Here is a 13,224-nt window from a genome sequence, read left to right as displayed (position 1 = left end):
GTACCTTTTGAAGCCTGCAGGGGGTAGCCATGTCTGACAGACACTATGGAAATCCTCGTCTCTTTTCTTTTTTACTCTGTTGGTATCTATTTTTGTTAGATTTTTACATGTAGATAATTACAGTTTTCAGATGCATATTGCTTTTTTATTTTCGTAGTGAATGGTGAAATTTTTGTGAACAAGGACTGTGTTTCAACAAGTGCTTGTTGTGAGCCTGCCACGTCCAAGGAATTCTGTCTCGTGCTGGGGGGTACAAAGAAGACTAAGGCATGGTTCCTGCCCTTGAGGAGCTTATTGTTTAGAGGAAGAACTAGATATGTGAACTGATAAGAACAATGAGATCTCAGAAGTGTTGCAACAGAATAGGTATGGGGAACAGTGTGGGCAAGGAAGAGAGAGTAGTACTTCCTGCCTGAAAGGTGTGGGTGTTTGGGGTGAGGCAAGGGCACGGACTGCTTGAGGTTGCTTAGGTGAGGCCTGAAGACAAGCAGGCATTTGATGAAGTGGAAGTCTGGTATTCCAGATCAAGGGGGCAGTCATGTTGTCTATGTAGATACTAAGTAAGTAATACCCTCAAACCCATAAGCCCTCACCTTAAGCCAAAAAAATCATTTATCGTAATGAACTGGAATAAATGGTTGTGGTTTCAGTGGATCAGAATGCTCCCAATGTAGTTTGCCACAGTGTTTGCTTTGCCAGAAGTGCGTTCCTAAAGATTCTGCCTTCTAGAAGATTCGAAAGTTAGAAAACAGATTTACCAGTAAGAGTTAATCTTTCATCCTGTTTATTCAGAATTTATTATTTAGTAAAGTTAGTCTTAAAAAAAACAGAAAAAAAGTTAACCACAACCTTAGTAGTGAGTCGGCAAGCAGTATGGTATGTCACCCAAAAAAGGTGATGTTATCTTAGGTTGCAGCAAGAAGATACCTATTAGCATAACTCTGGACACTAGAGCTCAGGAAGTAAAAGTCATCCCTACTCTAGAGTTTTCACGAGTCTACATTCACAGGAAGTAGAACATGGACAATTTGGAGTATATCCAGAGGATACAAGATAAAAAACTAAGATAGTGATAGGCTTCAATCCCTGTCACCTGAGAAGTCGGAGAAAGAAAACTTGGGTTGTTTAGCTCTCTTTTGGGAGAGGAACAGACTTGTTCGGTTTCTCCAAGGAGGCAGAAATAGAAGCATTGGCACGTGTTACAGAAAGACAAGTTTTGAGAGGCTCAGTGTTTTCCCAGCAGTGCTATTTAGCAGTGGGATGGCTACCTTGTGTCCAAAACCAAAAAACTAGTTACCATTGAGTTAACTTCTACTCATGGTGACCTTATATGTGTCAGAGTAGAACTGTGCCCCATAGGGATTTCAGTGGCTGATTTTTTTGGAACTAGATCACCATGCCTTTCTTCTGAGGTGCCTCTGGGTAGACTGGAACTTCCAGCCATTCAGCTGCACCATTCAGGGACTCCACCTTGTGTCCAGGGAGTGTTATTAAAGCGATTCCAGTATTCTGTAGGAAGTTGGCTTAGATACATGGTTCCCAAGGCACTGATTTGGGCCAATGCCAGAGGGGACAGAGTTGTACCTGGTCCATGGCGAAAATGCAAAATTAGAGACAGTGAGTTCTTCCTGAGTTATAAAATGTTGGAGATGATGTGGTGCACACTTCGGGTTCTTTTATCAATATACCGATCATTGTTATTTAGATGACATCTCTATGTTAATCCCTAGATTTTTTTTAATTTTAATTTTATTAGTTAGTGAAATCCTAAAGTCTAAGAACTCCTGAATGAGATGACTTTTACGATCTGAGATCCCTTTCACCTCTAAAGTTTTATAATTCACTGACTTTTTATTTTTTAATGTTGATTAAACACTCTGCTGCAGTTAAATGAGGATCTATGTGTTAGGTCTGTTCGTGCTTAAATTGTGACATTCAAGTTACTATCATAAGGAGTTTATTATACAAATTATTAAACAAGTCATGTTAGGTCTTTTCTTTTCTTTGAAATTCCTTTATTGCTAACACTCGTTAGGAGAGGGTTAACAGCACTTTGGAGTCAGCACACAAGTACTGACTTAAGAGCATTAGATTCCAGGTGTATAACCCAAGGCTGGTTTCTCACCTCGCGGAGCCTCTGTCTACTTCTCTGCAAAATGGGACTAATACTACTTTATAAGGATACTGGGATGATCAAGTGAAATAATGATTGCAGCTGTTTAGCAAAGTGCTTCATGGATCCATCAGTTGCAAACCCAGGTGTGTCAGAGTAGAACTGTGCTTCAGTTCTACTCTGATTTTTTCAGTGACTGATTTTTTGAAAGTAGATTGCCAGGTCGTTCTTTCGAGATACCTCTGGGTGGACCCGAACCCCCAACCTTTCAGTTAGTAGTCGAGCTCGTTAACGATTTGCACAACCCAGGAACTCCTGCTTTATGCCTGTTGTTGTTGTGTGCTATCAGGTCAACTCCAACTTGTAGTGACTGTATGGGACAGAATAGAACCGCCCCATAGGGTTTCTAAGACTGTAATCTTTATGGGAGCAGATCACCAGGTCTTTTCTTCCACCAAGTGGCTGGTAGAGCCACCAAGGCTCCTTGCTTTATGCATAAGTGATCTCTTAATAAATGATAGCCATTATTACCATTATTGCTACTTGCTAGAGTTTTCATGGACTCAACTATAGATAATTTCTAAGATGTGGTCTGTGCACTTAGGATATGATTAGAGTATAAGTAAAGTAGTATAGTGACATGTGCAAAGACCTGGAGATAGAACACCGAAAGAGAAGAACGTGCTCGGCATTTCCCAAGCTGGAAGAACTGAAGAAAAAATTCAAGCCTCGAGTTGTAATATTAAAGGATTCTATGGGGAAAATATTGAATAACGCAGGAAGCATCAAAAGAAGATGAGAAGAATTCACAGAGCCACTATGCCGAAAAGAATTGGTCTACGTTCAGCCATTTCAGGAGGTAACATATGATCAAGAACTGATGGTACTGAAGGAAGGAGTCCAAGCTGCACTGAAGGCATTGGTGAAAAACAAGGCTCCAGGAATTGATGGAATACCAATTGAGATGTTTCAACAAATGATGCAGCACTGGAAGTGCTCACTCATCTATGCCAAGAAATTTGGAAGACAGCTACCTGGCCAACCAACTGGAAGAGATCCATATTTATGCCTAATCCAAAGAAAGATGATCCAGCTGAATGCGGAAATTATCGAACAGTGTCATTAATTATCACACACGTAAAATTTTGCTGAAGATCATTCAAAAGTGGTTGCAGCAGTACTTCAATAGGGAACTGCCAGAAATTCAAGCCGGATTCAGAAGAGGACGTGAAACCATGATATCATTGCTGATGTCAAATGGATCTTGGCTGAAAGCAGAGAATACCAGAAAGATGTTTACCTGTGTTTTATTGACTATGCAAAGGTATTCGACTATGTGTCTCTTAACACATTATGGATAACGTTGTGAAGAATGGGGATTCCAGAACACTTAATTGTGCTCCTAATGAACCTGTACATAGATCAAGAGACAGTTGTTCGAACAGAACAAGGGGATACTGCGTGGTTTAAAGTGAGGAAAGGTGTGCGTCGGGGTTGTATCCTTTCACCATATTTATTCAGTCTGTATGCTGAGCAAATAATTCGAGAAGCTGGACTATATGAAGAAGAACAGGGCATCAAGATTGGAGGAAGACTCATTAACAACCTGTATTATGCAGATGACAAAACCTTCTTGCTTCAAGTGAAGAGGACTTGAAGTACTTACTGATGAAGATCAAAGACCACAGCCTTCAGTATGGATTACACCTCAACGTAAAGAACACAGAACCGTCACAACTGGACCAATAAGCAACATCATGATAAATAGAGAAAGGATTGAAGTTGCCAAGGATTTCATTTTACTTGGATCCACAGTCAACACCCATGGAAGCAGCAGTCAAGAAATCAAACGATGCATTGCATTGGGCAAATCGGCTGCAAAAGACCTCTTTAAAGTGTTAAAAAGTAAAGATGTCACTTTGAGGACTAAGGTGCGCCTGACCCAAGCCATGGTGTTTTCCGTCACCTCATATGCATGTGAAAGCTGGACAGTGAATAAGGACGACTGAAGAAGAGTTGACGCCTTTGAATTATGGTGTTGGCGAAGAATCTTGAATATACCATGGAGTGCTAAAAGAAGGAACAAATCTATCTTGGAAGAAGTACAGCCAGAATACTCCTTAGAAGCGAGGATGGCAAGACTTTGTCTCACATAGTTTGGACATGTTATCAGGAGGGACCAGTCCCTGGAGCAGGAGGATATCATGCTTGGTAAAATGGAGAGTCAGTGAAAAAGAAGACCCTCAAGGAGATGGATTGACACAATGGCTGCAGCAATGGGCTTTAGCATAACAATGATCATGAGGATGGCACAGTACTGGGCAGTGTTTCCTTCTGTTGTACGTAGGGTCGCTATGAGTCGGAACCGACCCGACGGCACCAACAGCAACAACAGAGTATATCAAAATTTTACCAAAAGTAAAAACACTTGACTAAAGCTAAAATAATGTAGACCTCAGTTTGCTGTCTGATTTAGTTTTATCTGAGAGTATTTTTGTATTTTTTGGTCTGAATTATTCCATTTTTTAAATTTAGTCTGATTTCACACTTTTTATCAAATACAGCTAACAGAACACTTGAAATGGTTTTTACTGTTAGTAATAATATTAAGTGGAAGACAGTTTGATTGCGTTTGCTTTGAAAACAGTGTATTATGGTTTTTGAGAAGAGGAAAATGCAGCCTTGGTAAATATTAACTCAATGCATTTCAATCATAATACATATTTTAAAAAATAAAATAAGAGAGGTATAATTGAACAGTTGGGTAGATGGGTGTTAACTAATCAGCTTTTCTGAAATTTGGAAGTGGCTCATGTAAAACGGTAGTGGTGTACTGTCTTAGCAGCAAGAACTCAAATGAGCTGTTTCCAGAGTGGCCGACTCTTTGTCATACTGAATATTCAGAGCATGGTAGGTTAGTTATGTCTAGGTTAGAAATTTCCGTGTTCTCAGGTTTTCCTGAGGTGTAGGAGACAAATTGAGACTCATAGAAGCCCAGTATTAATTTCTGGCCCAAGCAAGTATTTGCTATGTAACTGTGGCAAGTAACTTTTTGTATTGAATCTCAGTTTTTCATCTAGAAAATAGAGATGACATTATCAACTACCCAGGCTAATTTGATAATGAATGTAAAGGCCTAAGGGTGCATAGCCCAAGTTAGAATTCCAACAAGTGTGTATTGCTGTTAATATTTGTTGTTTTATTACTGTTACTAGTAGTCATTCTGTAAAAAGCTACATATTTTCCAAAGTTTTGCCAAATTCTTTCTGTTTGGTTGTCTAAAATAAACCTTAGTCTTTTCTAAGCCATATTTGAGTCTAAAATGTGGTATCTAACTGTGTTTCCCAGAGTCTGATAGGAATATTATACCTGATGTTGTTATTAGTTGCTGTTAAGTTGATTCCAACCATGGCGACCCCATGTGTTACAGAGTGGAACTGTTCCACATGGTTTTCTTGGCTGTAATGTTAACAGAAGCAAATCACCAGGCCTTTTCTTCCTTGTTGGAGCTGTATCAGGGTGACATTTTTTAATACTTGGAAGTTTCCATTCATGGATAGACTTCAGACTCATCTTCAAACCTATAACCATAAACTGTGTTCGCATTTTCTTTAAAATGTAGTTTGCAGACTTGAAAAGGCATAGTTTGTTGGTTTGCCGTTATCATTTATTCCCCTTTTCGGGCTCATCTCTGTGTACACTGCCCGCACATTACTACTCTTGGCCTGTATTTGTTCATTTCAGGGGTTTTTGTTCTGTCTTTGCAACTCAGACCCCCCAAAAAACTGTTGAGTCGATTCCAACTCATAGTGACCCTATAGGACAGAGTAAAACTGCCCTGTACAGTTTCCAAGACTGTAATCTTTATGAAAGCAGACTGCCGCATCTTTCTCCCACAGAGGAGCTGGTGGGTTCAAACTGCTGACCTTCTGGTTAGCAGGCAAGCACTTAACCCCTGTGCCACCAGGGCTCCTTTTTTTTGCAACAGAACCCTGTAAAAAATTAAATGAGGGAAATGGCAGATTGAGACAATTAAATTACAGCAATGGGAAACTTTGTTTCCAAATCCTCATCTGAAACATTAGCAAGTAGCCTTCTAAACATCCAAGGCGTTTGCAGTTTTAATTTCACTGTACTGTAAGCAATTTAATATTAAGTTCCTGTTGATTAGCACATGAAAACCTATCTTATGATTGCCATTTAAATAAGTGGTTTTTTTGTAAAGCCTTGCTAGTTCAGAAATTAGGAACCTGAAAGGCCATGAACTTAATGTCTGCCGTGGTGCTGCTGACTTGATTTGTACAGAGGTTAAATACAGACCTGTCAGGTGGAAAGGACCAGCTGTGCTGCCAGAGGACTCACTTTTTTGGAAACGTCCAGCTTTCTTTATAAACAAAATCATGCTGTTTAGAAAGAAATGAGAAATATTGCAATTACCATGTACAAGTGCCACTTTTCAAAGAATTCTTTCACGTGGATAGATGGTCTAAGTTAAAAAAATATAAGAGAGAAATATATTGAGGTCCATTTAAAATGGAGGCTTAGTGACCACCAGAACAGCCTCCACAGTGCTCTGGGGCCCGTCTGAGAGGAGGCACCGCAAAAGTGTGTGCAAAGAGATGTTCCTGAGATAAGGCACACGCAGGGCTCCAGGGATGACTTTGGCTCAGGGGTACAGAATTTAAATGCATCACCTGTCCAGCAGCTTGCTGGGCAGCTGCCACCCCTAGTATTAGAACCTGGCCCTTGCACATGGTTTCTCAGAAATTGTGTTCATCTGCTCTTCATTTGGAAGTCAGACTGGAACCTGGAGAGATCTGTCCGTTTTCCTTTTAAATGTATAAAACCTTAAAAAAAACAAAAAAAAAACCCTTTGACTTATTGGTGTGTTTTTTTCTTTCCCTCTTTTTGTAGGCAGGTAACTTGCAGACTCACTTACGTCGGCATTCTGGTGAAAAACCGTACATCTGCGAGATCTGTGGAAAGAGGTCAGTGCTAGGCTGCTTCTTATGTGCGTAAGAGTCTGAATATCTTGGAAAATCCCTGTTCTCTGCAGCTCTGGCTCGCACACATGCTACGTATGGGCTTACTCTACCCCTGAGGAATGCAGGTAAACTTAAACCCTGGCTTTCCATGTGACACACATGAGAATAATAATAAAAAATATAGAGAGGTTAATCACAAGAAAGAAAATCTAGGACAGGAGGCTTAGGAAGGAAGTGGGATTTCATATGGAACAAAATTATTTTATACTAAAATGTTCATTCATTCTGCAAATGCCTATTCAGATAGACTAATGCCCCCAAGGAGGTCACTGTCTAGTAGAGATGAAATGTTCAACCTGAATGACTGTACTTCAGAGGGAAGGGGTAAGAAGGGCCATGGTCACAGATCCCGAAGGGCTGTGTGGGAGCAGGGAAGCTGAAGCTAAGCCTGGTGGGTGGGTCAGATTTTGACTTGGGAAGTGAGAATTGGTGACAGAGGGCCTTGTACTTGAGATGGAATGATATGTGGCAGTTTGATTCTTCTATGCTGTGTGGTATAAATAAGATCACCTGCTTCTCTGTGCACACAGGCTGCAGCCTTGGCCCCCTTCCCCGTCACCTGGGCTAAATATCAGGGTCCATATGCTCTGCCCTCCACCCATGTCATCTCATGGCTGTGCTAGGATAGTAGGCATCACCCAGGATGGTGCTAGTCACAGAGCTTCCTACCTGCCCTGGATACATAGTCATTCAGCCTTTATTCGGAACCACCTGTATGCTGAGTGCTGTGATGGGAACATAAAATTTAACAGTACAGACTCTCTGCCTCTGCCAAGTTCCTGCTCTTGAGTCTGGTGGGGAGAGACAGGCCTGGGGGCCATTAAGAGTCACTGTGGTCAGTCAGTCCTCTCATCAGTTCTGCAGCATGGGCTGCAGGGATGGATGCCAGAGGGAGAGACAGCTCTTGATTCATCGCTGGGAAGAGACTTGTCTCTGCAGGTGGTAGAAAACCGGAAGGAAGAGCTGCATAGCCAAACATGCCTCCCTCTTGGTCTTAGCTGCATGATTACGGAAAGCCATGTTCAGTGCCAGGTGTTGAAAACCCCTCGTTTGAGACACCTAGTAGCACAGACCTGCTGCTTTGGATGGTGTCGCTTTTCTTGTGCCCCTCAAATGTCTTATTTTGCAGAGCGTTTTAACTGTGAGCCTTCTGAACTCCATTTAAAAGTGAGGCATGCATTTAAAATCATAACCATATGTAACATCTTAACATCTCCCCTGAGACATAGTGAATTATCCTGCTGTGGAGCGTGGTGAAATGGAAGGAGCATAGCTTTCCACATCTGGGGCCTGGGACTTACTACCTTAGAGAAGTTAGTGACAGTCTCTGAATTCGGCTTCCCCACCTGGAAAGGGGAGATGCAAATGCCTGCCTTACAGTGTTGTGGAGAGGAGTGACTGAGATGATGTTTATTCAGGCATCCAGCTTGTCTCCTGGCATGTGGCAGCTGCTGAATAAACACTTGGTTTCTTTCTTCACTTGCTTTCCCTTTGTTGATTGATTTTAGGACTTATGTCATTGAATCTCCATCGTGACTCCCATAGAGAGTAGGAGAGAGCGCGCATTCTGTAGGGATCCTCAGGGTGGTGGAGGGGGCAGAATTTTCTCAAAAACCTTACAGCCTTATGTCTTGGTTCGTGAAACACTGGAGCTCCTACTTGCACTTCACCTTGTGGTGAAAGGGACCAGGCTTGCACCTGCTGTGACCCTGCCAGAGTTTGCCCAGGGCCCTTTAGAGGTTGTCCTCGTTGGCTGGCACCACAGTGCTGAGATGCTGTCCCTCTGGGTCCCAGCTGCGCCGGCCGGACGACAAGGGCACAAGGGGCCTCGCTTTGCTCTGAACTCACAAGCTCCAGAGTCTACTCTCTTTTCTGTCGCCATAGCCACTCACGATGCTAAACCAGACAGTGTCTGATCTTGTGCTGTAAAACTGAGGAGGAAAGATTAATGAAACTAGATAGAAAGATTTTTCTTAAAAACAGAACACTTGCATCGTTTTCTATTTTCCTTTAAAAAAGACAAAAATAACGATTTTTAATATTCACTTCGAATGAACTCCGGCCACTTTGATGACATTCTGAAGTGATGTAGGGAGCGGCTCCTCCCTCCCTCAGTGACTTGCAATTACAAAGGCTCACCATGATGTCTGAATGCTCTGGGTTGAATTTTCACATTGCATTGCAGGTTTGCCGCCTCTGGGGACGTCCAGCGTCACATCATCATCCACTCAGGAGAAAAACCACACCTGTGCGACATCTGTGGCCGAGGTATCGCTGAGTCTTTGCTTTTCTGCTTGAAGATGACTGATTAAAATGTCCTCAGCCCTTCACCTTCGCACCTCTTCTGGTCTCTCCAGGGTTTAGTAACTTCAGTAATTTGAAGGAGCACAAGAAGACACACACTGCTGACAAAGTCTTCACCTGCGATGAGTGTGGGAAGTCTTTCAACATGCAGAGGAAGCTGGTGAAGCACCGGATTCGGCACACAGGGGAGCGGCCCTACAGCTGCTCAGCCTGCGGTGAGTTGTCTGACCCGGCAGTCAGCCGTCCTCCCCATGATGCAGGAGGGCGCTGGTCTTTGTTCCTGCTTCGTCCTCAGCTGGTTTTGTCTCAGTAGGGAGCGAAAGCTGCCTCATAGGTAGAATGGAAGTAATGATAGTTCTTTAATACCTCACATGGCCTGCTTTTCTTCATTCAGACATTCGTGGGCCAGGCGTTCACTGAGTGTCTCTGAGGTAGAAGGACTGTCCTAGACGCTCAGGATAGAGATGGCTACGACAGAGCCCAGCTGGCAGGTGCTCACGGTCTGGATGGGCAGGTGTGGGCAGTGACTAGTGTGGATGGCATGCACATGGTGCCCAAGCAGTGGGTGCAGCCCTCGCCAGAGTGCAGCTTCATGCAAGAGCACGAGGCAGGTGTGGGCAGTAGCAGGTTGGTTTTTTCTGCTGGAGTATTAGGAACACATATTAGGGTCAAAGAGTTAGGGCTTATTGAGATCATTTATTTATAAAGCAAAGGTCGTTTCTCTGGGTGTTTGATGCTTCATTACGAGCGTCAGTGAAGTCATCAAGAATGGCGAGCAGAAAGCTGGCAGCCCACAGCCTCAGAGTGCACACTGCACGGGTGAGGAAACGGAGACTCAGGTAACCTGTTACCGGTGGTCACACTGTCAGAGCCAGGGTTCGGACACACTTCGCCTCCACTGAACTGTGGGGTGTGTGTGTCTGTGAACTGGGCAAGTGCTGGACAGTGCTGGCTGAATCATGGGGTGAAAGGATGCCTCCAGATTTTGATGATTACTTGTTTAGAGCAAATGGGAATGCTCAGAGTCCAGCTGTGGGAAGCCTGGAGTTGGGGCTTGGTTCAGAGCTCATCTCATTGTAATTGTATCTCAAAGAGGGCGGGACTTCTGGAATGGAGCCAGAGGGCTACTTTGTGTCTCCCCACCATAACTCTATATAGTTCTCCTGGATAAAACTTCAGGCAGCTCCATGGCTATTCTGAGTCCCTAGGTGGTGCAGACAGTTAATGCGCTCAGCTGCTAACCGAAAGGTTGGCAGCTCAAGTCCACCCAGAGGCACCTTGGAAGAAAGGCCTGGTGATCTACATCCAAAAAATCAGCTATTGAAAACCCTATGGAGCACAGGTCTGCTCTGACATGTGTGCCTCCTCCAAGTTTTCTTCTGCTCTTTTCTTTTTGTTTTACTTTTTAAGAGCTTTTCTCAACTACATCTCCTAACACTTCTACTGAATTTTTAATTTCTTCTGTAATGATTTTAATGTTCAAGAGTTGTTTCTTCTCTGAGTGTTTTTGCTTGATAACGTTGTGTTTTTTTAATTTTATGTATACAGTTCTTTTCCTCGCTGTATAATCATTGCTTTTCTTCTGTCCCCTGCATTTAAAATTTTTTTTTATCTTGGCATCTTTTTTAGCAGAGACTTTCCTGACGGCCTCTAATAATAACTGGCCTTAGCTGTTCACTCCTGTGTCTTAAATGGGCACAGAAACGACGACTGGATGCTGTGTGGGGGCGGCCACTGGAGGACTTCACGCAGGCGCCCGTGTTGTGAGGCAGTCTCTGGGTCATTTTCCAGAGGCAAGCCTTACCCTTTCCTGCCTTCGTAGTATACCTCTGGGTGCGAGAATTTGGGGAGCCAAGTCAGGGAAGGGGCCTGAGGATGGCCCAGGACTCAGCACGTAGGCTGCTGCTTAAGCTCCCCACTCAGAATGGTGCCACGTCCCTGCCTCTGCCAGGTCCCTGGCTCTGGAGCTCTCTGTCCTGGGAGAGGGAGCAGGCCAGCTACCTGGGGTGAAGCTGAGGGTCTGGAATTCTGGCCCCTCTGCTTCATGAGCCACTCTGAGTCCTGCAGTGGCTTTGGGTTTCAGCTTAATCTGCCATGCTAGGTTATTTGCCACTGTACCCACTACTGTTATCTTCCAAACTTTGGTTGACATTATGTGTGTGCCATTGTTCTTCTCCTGCTACCCTTGTCTTTCTGGATTTATATACACCTACTTCTCACTATCGACTACCCCTTTATCCAACAGTTCGCGTTTACAACAATAGTAAAAAATCTGCTATCCAACAATTTTGTGCATTGATGACTTACATCTGGCAGTAACAAATGCCAAGGTGCGAGGCAAGAGTAACACTGGATGTGATGGTTGTGAAGGTTATGTGTCAGCTTGGCTGGGCCATGATTCTCAATGGTTTGGCAGTTATGTAGTGATGTAATTTGGCAATTATGTAATGACGTAACTTGGCACTTATGTGATGATGTAATTTGGCAGTTATGTAATGGTGTGGTCATCCTCCATTTTTGAGTAATGCTGATTTTCTCATAACCTGGTCTTTGGAACCTAACCATGTTGATAAGTGATGATTCGTGTGTTCCATGTTTCTTTAATAGTGTTTGGGAGGAATCAGAGGTAAATGTGGATGCACAGGCAGCCAGGTTGACTAGAAGTTGTCTTCATCTGCCTGTTTTTAGTTCTTTTTTTTCTTCTTTCATTGGCGTGCACCAGCTGCCATATGTGATTTCCCCGTATCATCTCCTTCATGTGGGCCTTCCCCCATTCCATCGCTCACTTCTTTGGCTTCGGAAACTAAAGAAAGTCGAACAGACTCTTGTTAGAATTTATGTGTAAAATAAGATATGTTCATCAGGACGATTGGGAGAAACAGCCCTGTCATTGTTAGGTGCCACCAGTCGATTCCAACTCATAGCAACCCTGTGTACTACAGAACGAAACACTGCCTGGTCCTGTGCCATCTTCACAGTCCTTGTTATTCTTGAGCCCATTGTTGCAGACATTGTGTCAGTCCATCTCCTTGAGGGTCTTTCTCTTTTTCTCTGACCCTCTACTTTACCAAGCATTATGTCCTTCTCCAGGGACGGGTCCTTCCTGATAACATGTCCAAATTACGTGAGATGAAGTCTCGCCATCCTTGCTTCTAAGGAGTATTCTGGCTGTACTTCTTCAAGACAGATTTGTTCGTTCTTCTGGCAGTCTGTGGTGTATTTAATATTCTTCGCCTACATCATAATTCAAAGGCATCAGTTCTTCTTCCGTCTTCCTTATTCTTGTCCAGCTTTTGCATGCATATGAGGTGATTGAAAACACCATGGATGGCTTGGGTCAGGCACACCTTGGTCCTTAAAGTGACGTCTTTGCTTTTTAACACTTTATAGAGGTCTTTTGCAGCAGATTTGCCCAATGCAATGCATCTTTTGATTTCTTGACTGCTGCTACCTTGGGTGTTGATTGTGGATCCAAGTAAAATTGAAATCCTTGATAACTTCAGTCTTTTCTCTGTTTATCATGATGTTGTTTATTGGTCCAGTTGTGAGGATTTTTGTAGTCTTTATATTGAGGTGTAATCCATACGGAAGGCTGTGGTCTTTGTTCTTCGTCAGTAAGTGCTTTAAGTCCTCTTCAGTTGGAGCAAGCAGGGTTGTGTCATCTGCATAACACAGGTTTTTAATGAGTTTTCCTCCAATTCTGATGCCCTGTTCTTCTTCATATAGTCCAGCTTCTTTGATTATTTGCTCAGCATACATATT

General features: G+C 43.1%; 1 protein-coding gene across 4 annotated transcripts in view; it reads left to right on the top strand.

Moving 5' to 3' along the window:
• ZBTB49 (zinc finger and BTB domain containing 49) overlaps positions 1–13,224 on the top strand; it is a 36,968-nt gene that overhangs the window by 19,344 nt on the left and 4,400 nt on the right. For all 4 annotated transcript variants that reach the window (XM_023740222.1, XM_023740221.1, XM_023740220.1 and 1 more), the window contains 3 exons: positions 7,028–7,101; positions 9,344–9,426; positions 9,516–9,677. In XM_023740222.1, the coding sequence (XP_023595990.1) occupies positions 9,608–9,677 (70 nt within the window). In that variant the 5' untranslated portion in view covers positions 7,028–7,101; positions 9,344–9,426; positions 9,516–9,607. The remainder of the gene's footprint in view (positions 1–7,027; positions 7,102–9,343; positions 9,427–9,515; positions 9,678–13,224) is intronic.

Source organism: Trichechus manatus, unplaced genomic scaffold (assembly GCF_000243295.1).
Source record: "Trichechus manatus latirostris isolate Lorelei unplaced genomic scaffold, TriManLat1.0 scaffold00150, whole genome shotgun sequence".
In the NCBI taxonomy this organism is placed as follows: domain Eukaryota; kingdom Metazoa; phylum Chordata; class Mammalia; order Sirenia; family Trichechidae; genus Trichechus; species Trichechus manatus.
Note: the sequence above shows the minus strand (reverse complement) of the source record. Positions and strands in the feature narration are given on the sequence as shown.